Source organism: Carassius gibelio, chromosome B4, assembly GCF_023724105.1.
Source record: "Carassius gibelio isolate Cgi1373 ecotype wild population from Czech Republic chromosome B4, carGib1.2-hapl.c, whole genome shotgun sequence".
NCBI lineage: Eukaryota > Metazoa > Chordata > Actinopteri > Cypriniformes > Cyprinidae > Carassius > Carassius gibelio.
The window spans coordinates 16355101-16379572 of NC_068399.1; the positions used below are offsets into that span (position 1 = coordinate 16355101).

General features: G+C 34.7%; 2 protein-coding genes and 2 long non-coding RNA genes across 7 annotated transcripts in view; 2 read left to right on the forward strand and 2 right to left on the reverse strand.

Annotated features, from left to right (window-relative positions):
* LOC127956701 (uncharacterized) overlaps positions 1 to 19799 on the forward strand; it is a 28617-nt gene extending 8818 nt beyond the window's left edge. Inside the window, exons 3-12 of the long non-coding RNA XR_008153615.1 lie at positions 1779 to 1918; positions 2198 to 2621; positions 3343 to 3534; positions 3617 to 3677; positions 5041 to 5084; positions 6942 to 7041; positions 14933 to 15818; positions 16849 to 17010; positions 17210 to 17330; positions 19540 to 19799. This is a non-coding gene — a long non-coding RNA (uncharacterized LOC127956701). The remainder of the gene's footprint in view (positions 1 to 1778; positions 1919 to 2197; positions 2622 to 3342; positions 3535 to 3616; positions 3678 to 5040; positions 5085 to 6941; positions 7042 to 14932; positions 15819 to 16848; positions 17011 to 17209; positions 17331 to 19539) is intronic.
* LOC127956698 (chloride anion exchanger) lies at positions 1128 to 12385 on the reverse strand. Of its 4 annotated transcripts, none has more exons than XM_052554863.1 (21): positions 12169 to 12385; positions 8599 to 8766; positions 8347 to 8486; positions 7652 to 7762; positions 6876 to 7036; positions 6623 to 6787; positions 5537 to 5689; positions 5178 to 5260; positions 4754 to 4901; positions 4564 to 4677; positions 3834 to 3911; positions 3651 to 3746; positions 3367 to 3473; positions 3080 to 3149; positions 2799 to 2891; positions 2612 to 2707; positions 2218 to 2445; positions 2039 to 2093; positions 1777 to 1898; positions 1590 to 1664; positions 1128 to 1446 (listed from the first exon to the last, which is right to left on the reverse strand). In XM_052554863.1, exons 2-21 carry the CDS (start codon positions 8727 to 8729, stop codon positions 1396 to 1398), a joined length of 2277 nt encoding a protein of 758 aa, XP_052410823.1. In that variant the 5' UTR covers positions 8730 to 8766; positions 12169 to 12385; the 3' UTR covers positions 1128 to 1395. The 4 variants fall into 4 exon arrangements, with proteins under 4 accessions (XP_052410823.1, XP_052410821.1, XP_052410822.1 ...); XM_052554861.1 differs by having other exon boundaries at positions 1765 to 1898; positions 12169 to 12381; XM_052554862.1 differs by lacking the exon at positions 12169 to 12385 and adding an exon at positions 9655 to 9704 and having other exon boundaries at positions 1765 to 1898.
* slc26a4 (solute carrier family 26 member 4) lies at positions 12897 to 21812 on the reverse strand. The gene is made up of 20 exons (XM_052554860.1): positions 21639 to 21812; positions 21426 to 21565; positions 21232 to 21342; positions 20609 to 20811; positions 20282 to 20446; positions 19793 to 19945; positions 19582 to 19664; positions 19131 to 19278; positions 17559 to 17672; positions 17375 to 17452; positions 17185 to 17280; positions 16808 to 16914; positions 16366 to 16435; positions 16122 to 16214; positions 15926 to 16021; positions 15558 to 15794; positions 15182 to 15236; positions 14925 to 15070; positions 13510 to 13587; positions 12897 to 13406 (listed from the first exon to the last, which is right to left on the reverse strand). The coding sequence occupies exons 1-20, from the start codon at positions 21770 to 21772 to the stop codon at positions 13383 to 13385; spliced, it is 2331 nt and encodes a 776-aa protein (XP_052410820.1). The 5' UTR covers positions 21773 to 21812; the 3' UTR covers positions 12897 to 13382.
* LOC127956702 (uncharacterized) lies at positions 21407 to 23579 on the forward strand. Its single transcript, XR_008153616.1, has 3 exons — positions 21407 to 21476; positions 21645 to 21742; positions 21966 to 23579. It is a non-coding gene; the product is annotated as an uncharacterized LOC127956702 (long non-coding RNA).
* Positions 23580 to 24472: the final 893 nt, after the last annotated feature.

Genomic DNA, 24472 nt, shown 5'->3' on the forward strand with positions numbered 1-24472 from the left:
TCTCTAGATGGCCACCAGAGGTCTCCTGTGTCCTTGTCTGAGCACATGGCTTGTCATGTCTTTGTGCCATGTGCTCACCTGTTTATTGTCTTGACACTGCCCTTCTTATTATCTGGTTATCGGTTCAGTTGCTGTACCCATGTGTGTCTTGTTACCCTCCTTCTGTTTTCTGTCCTATGTGGTGCTTTATTGTCCATAGTTTCTCTGATTGTTGACAGTTGAGTCAAGTTATTTCTTTCTGCGTATTTGCTCTGCTCATCTGTGTTCTGTTTTGTTTTATATTCCTTATCACAGGAATTTCCTGTTACTTTTATTTTCTTTCCACGTTTGACTTTTATCTGCAATTAGTCTAGTTTTTGTGTCTCTCCTTGTTTTTGTTAATAAATATCCTTATTTAAGCTCCACTGGCTGATCTGCATTTGGGTCCTGTTTGCAATCTGTGCCAAGCCAATCTCTAATCTCAATCTAATCTCAATCTAAAACTAAAATCAGATTGGTAAATATGATGTTGTTACAGTACAAGAAAGAATATTACTTCTTAAATGTTGCTAAGTAATCACAATTTTTACTATTATTTATTATTATTATTTTATTTTTTTATTCATTATATCATAAAATTCAAGTTTAAGTCCTTTTTTGGCTCTTTCCCACTATTCCCAAGAGTGCTTCTTATTAATACTGGTATAATAATGAGATTAAACTTGGTTGCATTTGTTGATTTAAAAAGTCTTAATCTTTAATGTACAAGAAATAATTGTTAATAGCACTAAATAAATAACATTTCTGCCCTGACTCATTGGGACTTTACTATTTTTATATTTGAGAAAGTCATCTTCAGTAGCTATAAAATTATTATTATTTTTTCTCTTAAATTTTTTTAGGAGAAATTATTTGATCTTTCCTTCTTTATTTCCTCAAGCATAACTTGCGTTCTCATACAGATAGTTCGTCATTTACACCTAGGAATTAGATTTAAAACAATATTTTTTTTAACGAGTTATTACTCCAGGAAAAATAAAATGGTTAGATCTGCACGTGTCTTTATTTGTATACTTGAAAATAATTTTGACTCAGGTCAGAAAGGACTTTATATATATATATATATATATATATATATAATTTTTTTTTTTCAGAATAAAAATAGTCCACAAAAAAATACATACTATTCAAAAAAGAAAAAAATGTAAATATACAAAACTCACTGATAGTGAACTGATAAAAGCATGTGTTCACCACAAACTCAATAATTTAGTGACATGACACATTGACATAATCTCAAGCTAATTCATTCTGCACGCAGCGCTATACACAGAATACAAACTGCTACATGCTAAATCAAGTTAATTATTATATATACAGAAGTACTACATAGTGAAAGTTTCAAGTTGGTTCACTTCAAAACCTTGTCTCTGGTTTGGTGTCTGTTTCGACTTCCATTTTCATGTCCTGCAGAAATTAAAGCAGATTAACCCAACCGAGAACTTCTCTCCTGAATAGAAATCATGATGCACTATTGCTTTAAATCATAATTTTTTATATGATTTAATATTTTAACAGGTTTAATCCCAGGTGCTTGCTGGGTCACTTACTTCCATCGCTTGGATTTTCAACCCATTGGATATGCTGCTACTGTTAATGTGTTGAGATCGGGAACTTCCTGAGACCTGTTTACATAAATTCAAATCAGTGCAAATGATAATTATGCATTTGTTATAAATGCAATAAATGAATCTTTGAATGAACAAATCAATTAGTTTCGTTCACCCTCTCGCTCACAGTCTTCGGTGGATGGGACTCATGAATGAATAGCATTGCATCATGGATGCTCAAAAAGAAGATAGATGTCTTGATCTCATCATCAAAAAATGTACAATTCCTCAGCTTCTCTATGATATACGCTGGAAACGACATGTCAAAGGTGAGAGTTACTGTGCTGTTTTGTTATTACATACAATTAAGCTATATTATAATAGCCGTATTATTGTAGATAAGGAGAAAACATTATACAAATATATCCTGAAAGGGAAAAAGAACTTACGGTCACAGCCCACTATGTAAACATCAACACTGACGCGTATAAATTCCTTTAAGGCCTGTTAATCGAAGTGATTATGGTTCATTAGAGATTTTAAATAATTAAATTAGAATTGCTTGCATTGATTAGCAAAAAATGATTAATAGTGCATTTTGTTTTCAGAATGAACACAGCTGCCATACCGCTTTAAGACCCTTGAGTGCAGATATATCCAGGAATGAGACCACAGAGAAGTCCAGGATCAAACTGTGGATGTTCACTGGAGGAACTCGGATGTTGGCAGGAAGTTCTGCACTCCAGTTCACCTGCATCGGAAGATCTGAATAGTCTGTGGGCTTGTCTAGATCCTCCATGTTGCTTTCATCCTCTGACTCTTCGATGGGCATTGAGCATGTGGCCTGTAGTCCGTTCTATATCCGAAAGAAGTCAAATTAACTTTTGATAGATATCTCATTAAGATTTAGAAATCTTAGATGTAGGTATCAAAGCACTAGATACAATACATCCACATTACATAACATCTATCTGGGATTCCTTGAGTTTGTTATAATCATGTTTTCAAACTTCAAGACGTACAGATGTTAAGGTCAGCTCCCCTTTCTTCATCATTTTCTTAATCTTCTTCACTGCCTTATTCCTCTTCCTCAGGATTCTCAAAGGATTAAAGCCCACCTGCCAGAAAGTAAACGGGTTAGATTATAATCATGTCAGTCGCTAATGTCGTCTGAAGTCAGGGTTGTCACACTGAAACTGCTGCACTCACAGCTTCCTTCAGTTTGTCTTTGAAGAAATCGATATTTGCGAAGAAAATGGGAGATGGGATTCTGAAAATCTTCACTCCCTCTGGCTCATAGATCTGTGGGAGATTCAGAAAGATGAAAAAATGAAGCAAAGGCAAACTTTTGTGGCTTTCGGGCATATGCTTCTTTTCACAGCGCTTTTAATGGTCCTTATCTTGGTCTTTCATGTAACCAAGTAATAGGTAATAGAAATAAGACAAAATGATTATGTTGTCAAATTTGGATGTGTCTGTAGCACACTTACATTGACATAGTCCTTGCGATCTCTGTAGATATCTGTTCCTGAGATATTAGCCAGGACGCAGCAGCGTGGACTGAAGATTAGAAAAGATAAATAAATTACTACCAAAAAAACAAGAAAAGAACAAAATTTATTACAAATAAGAATGTATATTACAGTGATTTAGAAAAGTTGTTTCTTTGCCTAAATCACAGTATCTTTAAAGAAGCAGTAAATATGTATACAATATTCAAATGAACTCCCATTGTATATTATTTTTCATCTAGTTAATTAGATCTGTCAGAACTTACAATTGAGCCCTGAAGACCACAGTGAGGAGCTCCAGTCCAAGACCAACAGCAAGTCCTAAGTCCAGCCCCAAGAATATAGCAGCCAGACAGGTCCCCACCCAAACAATCTGGAGGAAAAAGATAGTGCACCGAGAATGGAAATCAGTGAAACTCTATACCATTAGACAGGTAAATTATTTGAGATTCCAGAATGTAATTCTCATTCAAATTTGTCTTCTTGATTGCACTTTTTCTAAAATCCCCTCTTTAGATGATTTGTAGATTTAGAGGTCAAAGGCTCTTACGCAGTCAGGACGGTCTTTCTTCCACAGGTAAGGGACTGTAACCACCTGCATCAACATCCCCTTCAGGTTCACGATCACCACTGCACCCAGCACTGACTGCAGTCACACAACTCCATATTTACTTCAAATCACAACAACTCTTTTCTTTTATTAAAGGATTTACACCTTGAATATGATTCCTACCTTTGGTAGAGGTTCCAACAGAAACCCTATCCCCAAGATTACCACCAGCACAATAAGGGCAGAAAGTAAACCGGCTATCTGAAAATAAATTTTTTGAAAAGAAATTCATTATTTGATTTAGCAAGGATGCATTCAGTTAATCAAAAGTAGAAGTGAAGACATTTTATAATGTTATAAAGGATTTCGGTTTCAAATAAATGCTGCTCTTTTAAACCTTCAATTCATTTAACTTTCTTGATTCATGGTTTCTTCAGAAATATTAAGCAGCACAACTGTTTTAACGATGATAATAATAAGTAATGTTTCTCAAATCAGCATATTTGATTGATTACTTAAGGATCATGTGACACTGAAGTAGCTGAAAAGTCATCATCTTAAAAAAATCATTGATTTTAAAAATAGAAAACAATATTCAGTACTCAAATAATATCCATTTACTGTATTTTTGATTAAATAAACGCATAATCAATCTTACCGACCTTATTGAATGGTTGAAAAGAACATTTTGACATAACTTTTATGTTTATGAGACGGAATATGATGTAATATTTACGGCACCCTTCTGTTTATTGTATTAATTGCAACATGTCGACACTCTTTTGGAACGCCAGAGGCCAGTATTTTTCTGTTGCTGGAAAACAAATTCCCTAATTGATACACCACAGATGCAAAATCATATTTTTGTGTTCCAGCCAAGACGGAAAGTTTGCAAACAGTTTGAGCTGTTTACCTGTGTTTTTCCTCCGGTGCTTTCTTGAACTGCACTTCTGGAGAGAGCCGTGCTGGCTGCCAGAGACTTGAACGCTCCTCCAAAGATGTTGCTTGCCCCAAAGGCAATGAGTTCCTGTGTGTTTATATGTGTCATTGCAGATGTTCTTGTTGTTTGTTGCTTTTTAAATGGAATATTATTCAGGACTTACTTGATTTCCATCTATAAGGTAGTCGTGCTTCACAGAATAGACTTTAGCTACTGCAAAAGCCACGGCAAATCCCACAATAGCTATTGGGAAAGCCTCCACTGCTGTCATCTGGAAAACCTGCAGGCTCGGAGCGATTGGGGACTCAAACCTGGACAGATGAAAATGTGTTTATTTTTTATGACACCTACAGTTCTCTTCAGTTAGCTTTGTGCTCTGAGGCATATGCATTTGTTTTTGTTACTGTGTAACAAATTGTTTTTTTTATTTGTATTTTTTTCTATTTACAGACTCTTTGTAAGGATCTAAATTCGCCAAGATGATCTTTTAGCAGGTATATGCATTAAAAATGTATAGTTTTCTCCTTTTGAAAAATGAACTAAAATGTATAATGTGTGTGTATATATATATTTATTTATTTATTTACGTGTTTGGAATTTTCCCCACCACATCCACTCCGTGATTTTCGCTGAAGTTGAATGCGTAGGAAACGCCACACGCGATAACGGTCTGTTGGTAAAAGTAATTTTGAATGACTCTGACATTTAAAACTTGATTTGAACTCAATAGATAAGACGAGACAAGAACTTGTGCACTTAGGAAATCATAAGCACTTGAACAAATATTAACAAATACAGTGCTTGGCAGGATAGTTTGAAAAATATAAATCAATATCGGTTGATAAACTTTATTATGTCATAAAGATGATTAACTTTTCGAAATGTCAGGTTACAGAAAAGGTAAAGGTTATATAGGTACAGAAATGGATAGGTTCACTCAACTCACCATAATGACTTCTATTGGAATGGGCACTGGTAACTTTGACTTAAATCTGTCGTTGATCTCCTTTACGGCCAACACCATCACCATCACCACAATTGAAGTCACCAGATCATGGTAATTAGTGGAGGTGATCTGGGTAAATACACTCTCAAGAGTCTGAAGAGAAACCAAAGGACAGATTGTTTAACAGGACTTTTACAATCAAACAAATAATGCTAGAATTAGTCTAGTAATCCTACAAACACTTATGAACTCAATTTTAATGCAATCTGTGGGTTTGTGAGTTAGATATTTTGTCGACTATTGTTTTACCCTAATTTTTTCATTTACATATGGAGGAAAATACACTTGTATTATACTTAAGAGAAATGTGATGGTTTTTGAAGTGTAGAAATAATTAAGCTTTTATTAGGCAAGTTAAAGGGATACTCGACCCCAAAATAAAATTTTTGACATAAATCACATACCCCAATGTTGTTCCAAACCCGTAAAAGCTTCGTTCGTTTTCGGTACACAATTTAAGAATTTTTGGATGAAACCCCGGGAGGCTTGTGACTGTCCCATAGACTGCCAAGTAAAATACACTGTCAAGGTCCAGAAAAGTATGAAAAGCATCTGCCATCAGTGTTTCAACCGTAATGTAATGAAGTGACAAGAATACGTTTTGTATGAGAAGAAAACAAAAATAACGACTTTATTTAACAATTTGTCTTCCCTATATCTCTCTGCATGACAGTACCGCAGGCAGCGTACACTCTTCTGTGTCAGCCTCGCCACAAGGATGCGCTGTTTTCTTTCAAATCAGTGCGTAAGTAAACAAAGAAAACAGCACATCCTTAAGAAAGCTTTTCATACTTTTCTGGACTTTTGACAGTGTAATTTACTTGGCAGTCTATGGGACAGTCACAAGCCTCCCTTTTTTCATCCAAAAATTCTTAAATTGTGTACCGAAAACGAACAAAGTTTTGCGGGTTTGGAACGACATGGGGGTAAGTGATTAATAATGACATTTTTCTTTTTGGGATGGAGTATCCCTTTAAAGAAAACGATCATGACCACAAGGAGCAAGAAAAATGTCTTATATCCTACATATATAATAGACAGTGGTCCACTGAAACCTGGTACAGTCAGTCCTAGTACAAACTTGAGCTGCGAAACCAGGATGTGAACAGCAGCTGCGGTGGTGAATCCAGATATCAGAGTATCCGACAGGTACATCACAATAAATCCCACCTGCAGCAGCCCCATACCAAGCTGGAAACAAACAGAATGAAGATAAGCAGTGGTGTGATTGAAAACTAACATTGCTTTTACATTTTTAATAATGGGATGGTCGATGTACCTGGAATAGACCCACTAGGAAAGTGAGGGAGGCAGACACTAAGATTCTCTGCTCATCTTTCGTCAGGCCCTCAAAAGCAGTGATGTTGGCAGGCAGACCCTCATCGGGCACCAATCTGGTCACTACTGCCCCCACCATGAGACTCAGTACAGGGAAAGCTCCTGGTGTGAGTAGATTTACAGTATATCACATGTCATGATAAACAGGCAGAGATTCAAGTCCACATGTTGAAATAATATAAAATATTACACATACATTATATATATATATATATGTATATATCACAGTATTATTATTTGAACCTATGAAACATCATTTGTTAGTATTGTTGTCATTTTTTCCTCTCATTGAATCTTATAATAATTGCATAATTTAGAGATTTCAATCAAAAGCTGCACTTTGATGATCTGTTGTAGTAATTATAATAATGTGTAGTAATATATAATAAAACTTTTATTTTACACGTACATATATACATTATTTATGTGCATTAAGACATACTTTTGCCAAATAATTGTGAAGATTTGAACCTTTCTCCAGTGAAATACAAAAGAAGCTGTTGAAAAGCTGGCCGAGTATGTTATGGCAGAGAGGTATTTTAATTGAGATCAACTGTGCCAGATCTAAATTAGAGGCTACTTCAGTCACAATAAATGTTAATGGCATTTATTTATAGCGTTATATTAAGACGTGTTTTATAACAGCTAGATAGTCCTGGTGTGTCAATGACAACGTTGTTTGCCTCATTCGCATAATCTGTTCACAAATGCACTCACCTACAGAAATGTGGCGTGAAGTGCCCAGGAAAAAATAAATGATGACTGGGAAAAAAGCAGCATATAGTCCATACCAGGGAGAGATGGATGCCAGCAAACTGTAGGCTAGTCCTGAGGAAATAATGATGATGATAATTATTAATCAATCCATAGTAGCATAGTTAAATAATCTTCATCTGATTTGAAGATGCCCTTATTCAAATACTCTACCCTTTATCAACACCCCATTCACTTTTTTCTATTTTCACTCAATGTTTTTTTGGAGTACATGCATAACATAAGCAAAAAAAATTCATATTTTTGTTTGAAAGTTTCTTTACTGTGCATGTGCTAAAATGTAAAAAAAATTATATATTTGTCAGCAAACTTCTTAATCTTAAATGCTACCTTTGCTCAGTATGCACTACATTTTTGATGACATGTTAATAATTTCAACAACAGTTTACAGATAAAGCACTTTTCACCTTTTTTGACACATTTAGTCGTTTCAGTTATCGCATAAAAACTGCAATAGTGCTCACATCAGTCACAGAGCTCAGTGTTCAAAGATAAAGTATCATTCCTGTAGTGTAACATTCTTACGGCTCGATATCACATCACATTTATCTAATATCATGAATCTATTTCAAGAGTTGAGCTTATTTAGGAAATGTTCCTGTTGAGTAACACTCAATAAGAGCGTAATGTGTTTTTACCTTGTAGTACGGCAACCAATCCTGTGCTGACGCCGGACACAATGTCATTCAACAGCCAGTCTTTGACTGAGTAGATTTTCATCCATCCAATGATAGGCAGCAGAGAAACAGCAGCATTCTTTGCACGTTCAGAAGTACAACTAGCAAACAAATAATATTTTAGCTTCATAAATAAAGTAGTAATTAAATGAAATATATTCTTGCTTGTATTTATTACAAATTTCTCTCAAAATGTTAAGAGATCAGGCTTACGTGAAGTACTGTATAAAATGGTCCAGCAGTCTCTTGCGTTTCCGATAGACTTTTGCGTGTTCGTCTTCAAAGGTGTCTTCTGAGTAAAGCGGTCTGCTCACTGAATACCTCCGTGTTGAGGGTCGGAGCATGTTGTGCTGGTAGAGCTGGGGCAAAACCCCTTCTGATCTGTGTGAGGTAACCAAATAAATGTAATTCCTCAATATCTGCTACAACTCTGGCAACTGTCAAGCTGGATCTCTTGCATTTGTATTTATATTGATAATCATGGAAAAGATGTGCAAGTTAGAGGTGTTTTCTCAAACGCACTATGAGTAAACATCATGCTATTACACAGTGTGAGTTCACATGTCTGTCGTGATGAGTGTATGATATGAGTGTATGTGTGTGTCCACCTGCATGCTTAGTTTGATATCTCTAAAATACAATAGATGTTCCCATGGGATTTTCATTAATTAAGGATGCTGGTCTCTTGTATATGAAAATATTCTTGCTAATTAGGCTTTCTGTCAACAGTTATGATTTCATGATCTATAATATGTGGTCAGCAGCTCCAAATAACATTAATTCTTATTCAGTCTTATTATTTTTAATCTGTAATACCAGAATCCTTTGAAGGTTTATCAAGACTGCTTATAATTTTGTTCATAAAACTGAGCTTTTAGCTTTATCTTTTTGTTTACGTCATATTTAGGTTTTGCCTTTTTAAATCAGATTTTGGATTTTGATTTTTGTTATTCATGGAATGGTTTTATTCAATTGAATGGACTTAAATTCATATTTATACTACAATTCTATTTTTTTTTTTTAAGAAATTTATGTTTTAATTCAGAATTGATACTTTAAATTGACCAAAAGTGACAGTAAAGAAATTCACATGGTCACAAAATATTTTTTTATTTTTTATTATTATGATTATTAAATTCTGTTCTTTTGAACTTTCTAATGAATCCTGAAAACAAAATGCATTTTTTTATTTATTTAAAAAACATTAAAAGTCTTACCAACCCACAACTTTTAAAACAGCAGTGTATTTTTGCAATATTATAATCCTACCTGTTCAGTGAGGTATCAAATATTTCCAATTTGCTGTCCCTGTTTTGCTTCAAAAGTTGCAGTGGTCTGAGACCTTTAAGACCATGTCTATTTATAAATTGTTAAACTTATCACGTCTGTAATTATTAACAGTTATCAAGATACCTTCTTTACATTGCCAGCCACATCTCCGTCTTATCCTTGACCATTGTTCTTTCTGATAAAAACTTGGCAAAAGCCAACCGCTTATCGATTGCTTCTTTTAATCCTCTCAATTCATCTTAAGACAAAATCTTTTGATATTGCAGACATAATGTGGGAAACCTATTCATTTGAAGTTTGAATTTCAATATTTTTATTTTATTTATTTTTTTGTGTCAAAAAAAAAAAAAATCTTTTTTTTTTAATTGATATTAGTTCCAGTTCAGGATGCTGATTGATCAAAAGAGCATTTAATTTGTTCTAAACTAATTGATGTATATAATCAGTTAGCTCTTAACCTAGTTACTGTGTCTGCTGCATCTACAGAATAACATTCTGTTATTGTTTACATGTCACATGCTAATGCTTAATTAATTCATGTTTTAATAAAAGTTTGTGTCATTCAGTTTTACAAAAGCAATAAGGAATGTACTGTATTGTGTATTGAGGAAGTTTGTTAGGTAACTTGGCAAATAAAAATAATAATAACACAAATATTTTTAGTAAGCCTATATAGCAGATGCTTTTAACCAAGTTACATAAAGTAAACCTGATAAGTACAGTTTCTACAACCAAACTTCCTGTTGCCTAACCTGAACTCCTTTTCAGTGACGCACAATTCATTGTAATTGTGAGAGACTTGTGAGTTCATTCGCATGTGATTCTCTAGAAGACATGACTTAAAAATCCTCAACTGTGTATGATTAGTAATGTCACATTCATATGTTTATCACTAGGCTATTTTTGTTAAGAAATGTTTGATGTGGGTGTGTTTATGTATGAGCGTACACTGTACAAAATATTAGTAATCCCCCAAAAATAGTGTAAATGCATCAGTTAATAAGTTACATTGTTAACAGTCAGTCACAAATATACAGTATACATTTTAAGACAATGGATTTAATTAAACAATATTTAAGTATAAATTCCTTAATAATTAACTTTTAAATGATATTTTATAAAGAATTAAGTATGCTTTTGCTGTTATTGTTAATAAAATAATACAACTAGTATTATTAAGAATATAAATATTATTGTTTTCTAAGTAAAATGAACCTGTATGATTGTCAGTATGTTTAACATTAACAAAACAATTTAAAGTGCTCAAAATAGTTGCTCTGTTAACATTATGTAATTTACATAATACAGTTATAAATAACCCTGTTTCTTGCCCTGTTGTTGCCTCCAAAAGTAAACATTTGGACATGATGTCCTTTAATCAGATTTATGAATGAGTATATCCAGCTGCAGCTTTTATCATCAAATTAGTTGATGCTTCTGTTTTCTTCAGCTCCAGCAGTTCGCATCAGAACTGGCAGCTCTTTGATATAAGAGGTTTAAATACTAGATAACTGCATAGAAGTACAACCGCTTTTTATCAGTAACATGATATGAGAGAAAAGATGCGCTTGATATCTAGGGATATATACAAGCGTGGTGACCTATGTTGGTATGATTGTTGACTGCAAGCAGTAAAACAGGAAAAATAAGAAATATAAATGCTATTTTATTGTATACGGTAATATATACTGCCGTTCAAATGTTTGGGGTAATGTTTTTGAAATATGCTCATCAAGGTTGCATTTATGAATGGTCTTTAGTTTCTTGAAAATCATTCTAATATGATGATTTGGTGTTGAAGATCCTTTTTTTTTATTATTAACAGTTAATATTTTGTGTAATTTTTTTTCTGGTTTCTTTGATGAATAGAAAGTTCAGAGGAACTGTATGTATTATGCATTATAAATTTATTTTATTTGTTTTTTCTGTCACTTATAATCATTTTTATACATCTTTGTGAAATAAAAGGGTTCATTTCTTTGAATGGCAGTGTGTAATGCAGATTCATATAATAATGCATAAGACACAGTAACATTAATCATATACTTTTTTATTTGTATTTGATAACATTTACTTGCATATGTAATGTAAATATGATACATAATATTTTCCCAGTTCTTTGGTCCTTGTATCGTTATCATTACATTATTTATGCGTCATCACTGAGGGGGAAAATTATATATCAGTACTCTAGGTAGAATTTTACAGCATAGACTTTACACCTAGAGCCATAATAATAATCAGATGATCACTGTGTGATCTTTGCAGATAAAGCGTCAATCCTCACCTCAGTAATGAATCAATTCTAACTTTCACTGATATCATCCCGACACATTACAACATAACCCCTCGCATTAACATTTAATTAGTCATACATTTATTAGGAAAGGTGTGTCATTGACAAAGAAGTGACCTGCTGTTCTACCTTGTTGAATTATGCACAGATACTAATACTAATATATCAGAGAAAAGACTCGATACAACACAACGTACCTTAGAAAGCCTGGGTCAGTCAGTCAGTGAGTACTCAGGGATTTGTGAGTGTGTGTGTGTGTGTGTGTGTGTATCAGGCACACATGTTCTTGTGTGTTTAATGTGCTCAGTTACTGTTGCTAAATGTTTTAAGTACACAATGGGCCTCCAAATAGAGCAACACAGGAATGTCAACAGAAATTATACTAGTGCTTTTTGTGTTGAGCTTGTCATTTGTCACAAGTTCTCCCTCCATTCTGTTTATGTGTTTGGAAAATTTCAGACATTTTAATAAGATGATGGTCTACATAGGGTCAAATTTCTTCATGTGTAGCATTATTTTTCAAAATTGAACTTGTGCCGTTTAGTCCATGTCTGTTTGCTTTGAGGTCATCTACTCCTAAATGCTGATAAAATTCACTTTGGACGTTTAAACATTAGTCTTTCTTTTTCCAGGAAAATTGACAGAAATTAATGACAGCTCTTGCACTAGAAATTTTTGACCAATCAGATCGTCTACAAAATGCCACACACCTAATACCACCTGCTTCTGACTAGCAACAGCAGATAATTAGTTACATCGTTTTATAAACTAAAAACTATCGGCTCTTTTAAAAAGTAATAAACCATTTGATGTGCTCCACCTCAATTTGCTGTTGTAATAGGAAATACATCAACACAGGAAGTATGTGGTGATCTGTTCATTGTACTTGACTCATTCATAATACTTTACAAAAAGAGAAAAAACAGATAACATAACAGACCTTTATTTTCAATTTCTGACTCTAGTTATATCCAATCTGAGAACAAATCGGGGTCAGCAGACTAATGAAACAATAAAACACAGAGACCCATCGTAATGTATTTCAACTTTTTCTCAGGTGATTTATTTCCACATATTAAATGTTCCTCTTCTTTGAAGACTTTTAGTGAACAGTTCGTAACCAGAAATGCAGATTTAATGTGTTTTTCTATCTAAAAAGGGCCTCCACATCCTGTATTATACTAACTGGCATTTGTCATCTTGTATTTGCCTCAGTAATGAGGCTGTAAAAATCAAAACTCCACTTGCTTTCTAAATGTTGCAGTTGGTGTTATTCTTCTAGTTCAGATGTTGAAGGCTTTGTTAGCTCCACTTTCTTTCTTCCCAGGATGTCTCCTGACCCACTATCAGCAAATGAATCAGAAGACGGTGACTGTCTTTCCCAGTGATTCTTAACAAAGGGAGTGTTTCCTCAGTTTGAAAGTCCATAAATAGCCTAGAAATGAAGGAGAAATACTTGTTTAGAGGGTTGTTGATTTGAGTTATTTGATAAAATTATATAATTGAAGCCATAGAATAAAAAGATGCAGGATGCTCACCAAATGCTGGATGTCATAGGTCTCAATCAGGTCCTCATCTTCAGGAAGTGGCTCTTTGTCATCTTGCAACTGTGAAATCTAAACACAGAGAATATTATATATATATATATATATATATATATATATATATATATATATATATATATATAGATATATATATATATGTGTGTGTGTGTGTGTGTTACTGTATGTATATATACAGTAATATTAATCAGTGTCCTTAGAATGCCATATTACAGTACTGGGACATTTCTATATGCACAGAATGCCACAGGTGCCAAAATGTTCAATACTGTTTAATTCTAAAAGGCTGATTTGTTGGTCAAGAAACATTTATTATTATCAATTATTATCAATGCATTGCTGCTTTATATTTTTGTGAAACCGTTTTTAAATTTTTCGATGAATAGACCTTTTTACATTTTAGGATCTAAAGAAATTTCAAAAGAAGCGCATTTATTGAGAATATAAATCTTTACAAATATCGTTACTTTGATGTTTTTAGCAATTTCGTGCATCCTGAAGTATTCAACAAAAGATCTTACTGACCCCAAACTTCTGAATACTTTATTACTAGCTGTTGAATGTTAGAAGGTGGCCTAATTGACATAAATTCACCCTGTATACTGCACAGTATGCAGTATAATAGTATTCCCTTCTGAACAAAATCTATAACATCCGTTGTGTTGAGTCATGTTACAACTGGCCACTTTAACTGTTAGCCATTGTTTTTCTCCATGGGTAATTTTTTTGAGCAATATCAGCATTTGCCGAAACATTTCTTTTATTATATCTTGTTTATCTGGTTCCTTTGATTATCATGATTTATAGTCAACCAGATTGTCAGGTTCAATAAGCCAACAAGAAATTTATCAGTCACCTCCAAATTTCTGTTATCATTGAGCAGCTTTATTATGAGACAATTGACCCTTCACCGGGAGTTTGATTGACAGGTGATCTGACCAATCATAAAGCTGAAACAGGAGATTAGATTGACATCAGTGGACTTTAACTTGAAAAATGGTGTGTATTGACATCTTTCGGCAGTTGAAAAATCTTCTGATGTCCATTCATGTTTATTTTGTGCTATAACTAGTAAAGCGGAAGAGACGATGAGTGTATGTTCCACTTGAATTGAGGTGCTACAGTGATCTGTCATGACTGTATTCATTGTTTGAATTTCTTTGGTCCAAGATGTATTTTTCACTGTGTGAGAACATGATGTGTGGTGTGAGAGCAGCATAGCTTGTCAGATATAGCAACAGCAAATAAAGGGGGTGGGTCTTTGTGAAGGGTCAATCGACACATGGAACTGTTGGCATGCAGGACATCTACATGAACACAGGTAATATAATCACCATGTCCTTTTTGCAAAAAGTATTTGTCACCCCTTGAGATTAAAATGTAAATTTTACCTTCTCAGCTAAAGGATCCTCATCATTTCCAGTGGAGGTTTCCAGCTGAATGAACAGAATGGCGTCATGGACAGAAAGGAAGAGAATGTCTCTAGTAACCTCCTCGTCAAAGAAGGACAGGGCCTCCATTCTCCTGACCATCTGACCTGTGACACAAGGAACCTTTAGGTTATTCACCGCGTCCTAACCTGCCATTATCAGGCTGGAGTTTGTAGCAATAGCTTGTTGCAACATACTGTTATAGAGTCAGGCCTTACCATCACCACCTGCGATGTAGACGCTGACCCCAATTCGTATGAATTCCTTCACCACCTGTGAAGATGGGAAATGACGAATTAGCTTCTGCTTGGTTTAGCTCCACATCATTACAAACCTTTCTTATTTGAAACACACAAGAAAATATTTTGATGACAATATGTTGAAAGTCAGTGGGGTTCAAAACAACACCGGACTCCATTGACTTTCATTGAATAGACTTTTTTTTATCAAAATATCATCTTTGGTGTTCTGTGGAAGACTGAAAGTCATACAGGTTTGGAAAGACATGAAGGTCACTTTCATATTGTGGATATGCATTATTGCAAATAAACAATGACTCCGTAAAGAGCAATAAAGGTAAAGCAATAAACACACCAGTTTGAGGGACTTGGCTGCTACTACGTCCAGGAATGAGACAGCAGAAAAGTCCAGCACAAGGCTGTGAATATTGACCGTGGGTACTGACACACTGACAGGCAGCTCAGACGTCCAGTCTACCTGAACCTTCACCTCTGAGTCTGACTGAGACGCCCCTTCGTCCAGCTCAGAAACCTGCTCTGTTTCAAAGGCTTGGTTTTCTACTCCCAGTGAGGCCACTGGCACCACACCATTCTGTGAAGGACAGCACGGGAAAAGGTCGGTGAACAAATTGAGTTTTTTTTTTTTCTTGAAAGCATTCCAAAAAATTTCTAATGTTTGTGATTTACAGATACTTTGACAAGAATCTGTTGTGCAGAACGTACTTCTGTAGCTTGTAGTTTTCCTTTTTTAATGAGTTTGTGAATCTTCTTCAAAGCTTTATTTCTTTTCTTGAACACCCGCACTGCATCAAACCCCACCTGTAAGAATTAATAAGCACACCATGTTGTTGTTGTTGTCTTTTCTCTCAAATCAAATAATATAGTTCATATTTTAAGAATTACAGTAAAGTGAACTCACCTCTTCTTTCAGCTTCTCTTTGAAATAATCGATATTAGCAAAGTAAATGGGTGAGTTGCACTTGAAGATCTTTATTCCAGGAATTTCATCAATCTGAAAGATTTGGGAAATATGTTAGTTTAAAACATGTATAATGTTTATATATATATATATATATATATATATATATATATATATATATATAATATTTACATGTGTTGTGGCACGTTACTGATTATTGACAATATGAAAATGTGTATCTTACATTTTTGTAGTCCTTCATGTTTTGGTAGATATCAGTATTAGGGACATTTCCAAGAGTGGCACAAGAAGGGCTGAACAAAATAAGAGTTTAATCTTCAAATACATGTCTTTAAAAACAAAATTCACCACGATTGATTTCTCACACATTAATTTGCATACATTTACATAATGTCTCATTTGTGTTTAATGGTGCTTATTCTTTTTATACTACTTGGAATAAAATTGAATAAATTTGATTAACATTAATATTATATGCTTATTATCGACAATATTTACACTCATCGTTTGAGCTATATCATAAACATCAAGCTGCACTAATTAACACTTCTCAACATATATACCAAACCCCTACTAAAAAATGAAATAAAATAATTTGCTTCGTGTCAAGTATTTACCAGTTTTGTGTACTTTACAACCAAAATCTTTACATCTGTGCTACTTACAATTGTGTTCTGACCACCACTGTGCCCATCTCAAATACCAGACCAGCCAGCAGACCCACATCTAGACCCAGCACAATGGATGCCAGGCACGTAGCTATCCAGATGAGCTGCAGAAGTATTAGGATTCATATGCACTCACGTCAAACGAGTGTAATCGAATTTTTATACAAATAAATTGATCCACAAGATTCAATTTGCTTAAGGTAATCATAACACTAATTAATGTTGTAATGACCTCAAAAAGGACTGTTTTACAGAAACTTGTTATACTTGTACACAGTCTTTCATATCTGATGTTTCAAAAAGCTTGTCTCTTTTTCTGACTATTTTCTGCCAATGTCATTCTGCTAATTTATCAGTCTTGTGATGTTACTTACACAGTCTATTCTGTTCTGTCTCCAGAGTACAGGCACTTCTGAGATCTGCATGAACATGCCCTTCAGGTTGGCTATAACAATGCCAGCCAGCACTGACTGTGGGACAGAGAGGGGTGACATCATGAGCTGCATGAAGAATATTGCAGGTATTTGAATTTTTGATAGTAAACATTAGGCTCCTGCACCACACCTTCTGCAAAGGCTGAAGAAATGGCCCAAGGGCCAAAATTACTATCATCACCATCAGAGCTGAGATTATACCAGCAACCTGCAATGGTGAAAGGAGGGAACAGTTAAACAGGGAGTATTGCATTTACACACACACACAAACACACACTTGTAAAAGTGCTGGAGTTAGAGCATGTGCATTTTACCTGACTCTTCCCCCCTGTGCTTTCCTGTACTGCTGTCCGTGACAGTGCAGTGCTGGCCACAAAGCTTGAGAAACATCCTCCAAAAATATTGCTGACGCCAAAAGCTATCAGCTCCTAATGGGAATAGAAGTGTAGTAGACCAGATCAGACAGTTTATAATGACTCTGTATCAATTAATCACCAGAAATGCAGTCATTACTCTTTATGGTAAAAAAATAATTCTTTGAATACCAATAACAAAAAAGTATGAAAATAAATTACAGTGCTAACAAAACAAATGTAGCCGTGTCCTAAAGCTCTATGCTGCTCTGCTAGGTTTAGAAATGATATCAGCTGCTGCAAACTCAGACTCGTTCTGTTTTGGCAGGAGAAAGTGGCTTTTTAAAGTATCAATTAAACACCAGCAATTCACTTTTTGGTATCCACTGAACAAAAATGATTTAAAGACCAATCACAAGTCAGTATGCAAATATATTTTAATCTGACCCCTTATCTGAATCTTTAAGTATTTGTTTTGTTTACAGTGCTCACAAAACAAATTAAGCTATACCTAAAACTCTGTGATATGGTTTATATAATGTATATGTGATACCAGCTCCTGTTGTAAACTCGCATTCATTTGGTTTTTGATGATGACCTTAAAATTAATGAATCAGAATGCACATACATTTTGAAGTTTTCAAGGATTTGTTTTGTTTATAGTGCTAACAAAATGAAGCAAAGCAAAGCAAAAAATTAAAAGGCAATGTTAAACAAAGCAAAAACAAGAAATTAAACAAAATTAGAAACTTAAAAAAAAATTAAAACAAATGTAGCTGCCCCCTAAAACTTTGTTGTTTAAGTGATAACAAAATGAAACAAAACAAAGCGAAACGCAAAAACAAAACAAAAAGTGAAACAAAACACGAAACAAAATGTTAAAATGAAACAAAAACAAAATGTGAAATGAAATGAGAAATTAAAAAAAAGTAGCTAAACCCTAAAGCTCTGCACTGTCTGGTTTAGAAAAAAAAAAGTTGTACTGGCAGGTGATAAAAAAGTGACCTTAAAAGGCCAATCAAAAATCAGTATGCAAATACATCTTGAACAAAACCCAAACCAGAATCTTAAAGGATTTGTTTTGTTTAAAAATAAATAAACACTAGCTTTGCCCTGAAGCTCTATGTTGCACTACCTAGTTTAGAAAAGGTATCAGCTGCTTTATCAAACTCAAATTTGGTTTGTTCTGGCAGGTCAACATGACCTTAAAAGGCCAGCTAGTTCTTTCTGGGTCTCCCTCACGTTACTCTAATTTTTTCATTTGTGGGAGAGTGCTGATCTTCCCCTTATTATACTTGAAAAATACTTCACACTAAAACAGACACCCTTGCTTTTTTCTTCCCTCAGTACTTGTCAATAGCACCCACATTTCTTGCAAGAAACTGACTAAAGCTGTAGTTCTCAGCTGGTTTTGCCACCTAAAAAGCACAAAATAAATTGTTTTCAGCACAAACCATTTAACTATGCTCATTTAGCCATTGGACGGAAGCATAATTGCAGTGTCCGACACATTCATGCAGTATTTTTGTATACCTGGTTGCCGTCGACTGTGTAATCATGTTTTGCTGCGTAGACTTTGGCCACTGAGACTGCTACTGCATAACCAACCACTGCTGTGGAAAAACTAGAGCCCAAAATCTTCCCAATAAGTGCTATATTTGGTATTTGTGGGGGTGCAAACCTGTGGAAACACAAGAAGACATATTGTTTTACTACAGATTCACATAAAAGTTTTGTACACTACTTGTCCTGTGAGTGTTTTATGCTGTTGTAGTATGCTGATATTGTTTTTAACATGTTAACACTGTTTTATGTTATTAGTGCACAAGGGTTTTAAACTGTCTGTCAGTGTCATTGTTGTAAAGATAACATTACAGCAGAAAATCATTACAGGGACAATAATAATAGTATGTCAATATAAAGTGACTGAATGTGCACCCAGCCCTCATCAGGAAGCAGGAAATGCCACAGGAAGTACTCTTACCCCCTGGGGAGGCTGTGGACAATGCTGGCGCCGAACTGAGAGTTTAGGTCCATCACATGAGAGACTGCAGAAGCTATCACTGTCTGACAGTTCGAAAGAGTGAAAGATAATGACAGTCATTATTAAAAAAAAAAAATCATGTCCGTATCAGAGCCCTACAGGCATACGGTAGTTTGTTTTTATGGGAGAATTGTAGGAAAACTGTACATACCACAATCACTTCTATGGGAATCGGCACTGGGATTTTATGTTGAAATTTTGTGTTGATCTCTTTCACAGCCATAACAATGAAGATTGTTAGTAATCCAGCTATCAGGTCCGCAATGTTCGTTTGGTTGATGTTCTTACTTACATCAATGATGGTCTAGATGTGGAAAAGATAAATGAAGAGTAATATAAATAAGAATATACAAATATATAATATAATATATGAAATGTAAAGTGCATTTATAATTATATTTATAAAATGTATAAATATAAAAAGTACATTTTAAATGAAAATATTATAAATTATATAATTTGTTTGAGTCCCCCCCCCCCCCCCCATTTTACTAGTGGTCTCATCCTATAAAGTAGAGTTCAACATTTTGAGAACACTAGTCAAATTATTAAAAGACACACACACACATTACACAAGTTCTTGAGTCTGAGATGAAAAATATCATAGATTGTAAAGATATTAATGATTTAAGAGACTCACATAAGCAAAGGCGAAGCATCCATTATGGTTGTGTATAGGAACAGACAGGATGGTTTTAATCTGAGATATGAAGACATGAAAGGCAGCAGCAGTGGTGAAGCCACCTACCAGTGGGTCTGAGAGATACCTGACTAGAAAGCCCACCTGCATCAGCCCCATAGCCACCTGAGATTAAGTCAAACAAATTTGAAATGCTTCAAATGCATTGCTGATTGACATAAAATAAAAATCTTCATTTTTTTTTACTTAAATTATACAATTACAAAATGTATAACTTCGTTGTTTTTTCTTTACCACAGGTTTTAATTGTGAATGTTGTGACTTTACCTGGAATAATCCAACCAACATTGTCATGGTACAAGCCACCATGATTCTCTGGGCCTCTCGTGCCTCTACATCAGCCTCCATTAACCTTTCATCGGTAACTGTCTCATTCACTGCTGTGATGTTCGCTGGACGCAGAAAGTGTTCATCAGGAGCTAAGGTCAAAACTACAGAGCCCACCATCAGACAGGTGACAGGGAATGGACCTAAATGAAATATATAGACGAAGAAGAGAATGCATTGCACATTTATTTAGTATTTATTTAGACATTTTTATATGCATAAAATAATTGCACAGATCGTTATATTTGTATGCAATGCATCGAATACTGTATCCATTATAAATAAACTCAAAGTAATATCATTTTCTTGAATCATTATTTCTATTGAATTGCATTACAAACAATCAAGACATTTTCTACATAAAATTTGATAAAATAACAAAATAACCATATGGAAGATAATAACTGCATGCCATTTTTACAGAATAAAACATGCATTTACTGTCATACACTGAAACCGTTTAATATAAAATAGTAAGAAGTATGCATGCAGTAGATCTTTTTTAAAGGGTTGCTTGGTTGATACCACTAGAAAGTTCTTTATTAATAAAGCCATAGACCTACCCACAGAGATGTGTCTGGATGTGCCCAGCACAAAGTATGTAAGAATAGGAAAAAACGCAGAGTAGAGTCCATAGACTGGTGCTACAGAGGCCAGCAGTGCATAAGCCACACCTGTGCAACAAATTCAAATAATGACATTGAAATGGCATCATGCTGATACTAAACTGGGGTTTTGTTCACAGATTGCATCCTACCTTGTAAACAGCATACTAGTCCAGTGGTTACCCCAGAAACGACATCACCGGGTAACCATTGCTTGACTGGGTATTTAGGAAGCCAATCCAGGATTGGCAGAAGCCCCTTTATCTTCTGCACAGCCCATTTATCAGTGCATCTATGGAGAATTAATTTTATATGAATGAATATGAAGATGATGATATGACATCGAGTGCTTCTCATATACTCACCCGCAGGCACTGCTCAGCTGTTCTCGTAAACTCTGGACCTCTTGGGCTTGTCTCTCATGAACCTGGTCAAAGACCCGGTTTGAGTAGATGCGTCGTGACACGTGGTAATCATTTTCATGAAAACACTCATCCATGGTATAGTCCTAATTTGTTTGTCTGTGAAAATCTGCTTGGGCTGGAAAAAAAGAAAAAAAAGAAAAGCAGATCGATTACATTTCAGATTAATTTCAATTTGCTACTGCCAATGAAAATTTAAGTACACATCATGTTATACATAAATCAGTCTACCTGCTGTCAACGTTTCATTTTCTTTCTCTCTTTTTCTAGGATGGCTAGTCCAGATTAGCGAACACTTCGAGGGTCTCGCCTCCCCTGTGTCAGAACAATCTGATCGAACAGACCAAAAGAGCCCTTCTCCCTTTCTCTGGCAGTACCTCCCTGTTCAATAGACCAGCTCTTCCAGGTCTGCACTAAGATCACTGAACCCATTGACATCAGAAACCCTTCCAAAAGTTGGGAGGGGATCCAATCTCCCTCTCTGAATAAGGAGGTTTGTGTCTACCACACATTTGAGAACCATACGTAGAAACACAAAAAGAAAACCTTATCCTGAAACCACCTTTTCTATATCAGATGACACTGATGTTAAATGAAATCCTGCATTTATTCAAGTGCATTTGAGTTTATACTAAAATACTCATTGGTATGAGTTGATTATGAAGCCTTACCGGTTAGGTTTTGAGTTTGGCAGAGTGAAATTCCACAAGAATAGGGTGCATCCATGCCAGACGTCCACTTAAAGGCACATTTTGTCGATGTCTATGAAGTCGGACTCTCTTAATGTGGCCATCATCCCTCTCTTTTGTATTTATAAGCAGCGTTGGGATGTGGGAGGTGTATCAGGGTTAAGCACCAACAGGAAGCATGAGGGAATTACATCAGAGGTCTACAGCATGCATCCTGCCAAGGGTGACTGTCCCTCCCAATCTTGTTGGAAAGCGTGTGTGTCTGTTTGGGATAGAAAGGGAGTGAGGAGGGCCTGTGATGTGTCAAAGGTGGGCTGTGTTGTATGTATGTACATGTTGATCAGTGCAGGTGTGACTGAACACTCAAGAAAGAATGATATGATAATACGCACGACACAATCTGACCTTCTTAGTACAGATTGTCTAGATATGGCCAGATCTCTCCTCAGAACATGAGCCAGCTCTTGAATACATAGTGTCTGACGGTCTGTTGATAAGCCAGAATTGAGTCAGCTTCATCATTTGTCTGAAAAATCAGGCTCTTTTTGGCATAGTAGCTCTTTTTTAATTTCTTCTAAGTACACTTGTGACGTAATGACGATTACTACAAAGAATTTAAATCTAATTTTTGAAAATACTGAAAGGTAACGTTGAAGCCTTTACAATGGGAGTGATTAGGGCCAATCTCTGGAAAAAGTATAACTGGAAATATGAAGCTTATAATTTTATAACAGCACTTCTTTAATTATTCTTTCAAAACTTGTGAGTATTTGAGCTAAAACGTTTAAATCATACAGTTTACATTATTATTATTATTATTATTATTAGTTTTTTTTTTTTATAGCATTGCATTTCATGGTGACAAAGTTATACAATTAATAATATATGAAATAAGCTTCTACAGAGTTATTTTAATTTTATTTGTTTGTATGTTTTCCACCTCACTAAAATCATTTTAACATGCATATTCTTTACGTATATTTGTAACTATACTATAAGAACAGTAAGTATTTTAACGTTTGTGGATTTACTTCATTTTCAGTCTCTCACTGTAACCGAGATTTATGCCTTTTTATATCAAAAAGGAGGAAGTGGAATATAATTTTGTGCCAACCAACATTATGCCACAAATGCTGTAGAATGAGGTTAACTTATACGCTGTCTGAGGTTTGTGTATTATATAATAAAATTATATCATAATGTTTATTTTATACTCTATATACACACACACACACAAACACACATTATACACATAAAAATATTATTCTGTAATGTATAACAAATGTACATTTCATGTATCATCAATTATACACAGATCTTAAAGCGTTTTTTCCCATTTGTCTTAAGATTTTCTTATAATCTTTATTTTATATTATTTGAATGTGACATTTGACACATTTGACATTTGTTACATTTATACTTAACAACTTAGCAACTTATACCTAACCTGAAGTCCCAACTAGGTCAGCTGTTAGTCTGGGGTTTGTGTATTAAATTATACTATATTATAGATATGAGCTGAGAGCTCTGCAAGAAATAATTAAGTAACTGCATGTGATTTAAATACGACATTTGGCATTATAACATTACAGTTCGAGGAGTGTCGTAACTAATGTGACCTGATGTTATAACACTGGCATTATTTATTCTTCCACATTACTTGTGGTCTAAACTAAGGTTTAAGAACAACAGAAGTAACTGTCTCCTCCCAGCTGGTGCCTTTAACTCCGTACTCAGGTTGACATTTGGCATTATAACATTATAGTTCAATGACTGTTGCATCTGATGTCACCTGATGGTATTACTTTAGACTTGGAGGAAGTTTCTGAACTATAGTGTGGCATTTCATTTTTACACGTCTTCTCACACATTAGTTTCCTCTTATATACTTTCTCAAGATAGTCTTGAGTTAGAAAAACTCAGAGGTGAACTAATAACTTGTTTCATATATATTATTTTTTAGACGGACTTGAAAACTTTTCCCCTAGTAGTCTTTTAATTTACCTTTGCTGCTTTTATCATGTTACCATGAGTCAAGAACAGTATGAATATTTATAAATTAAGATGACTAAGCCAATATTACAGAGT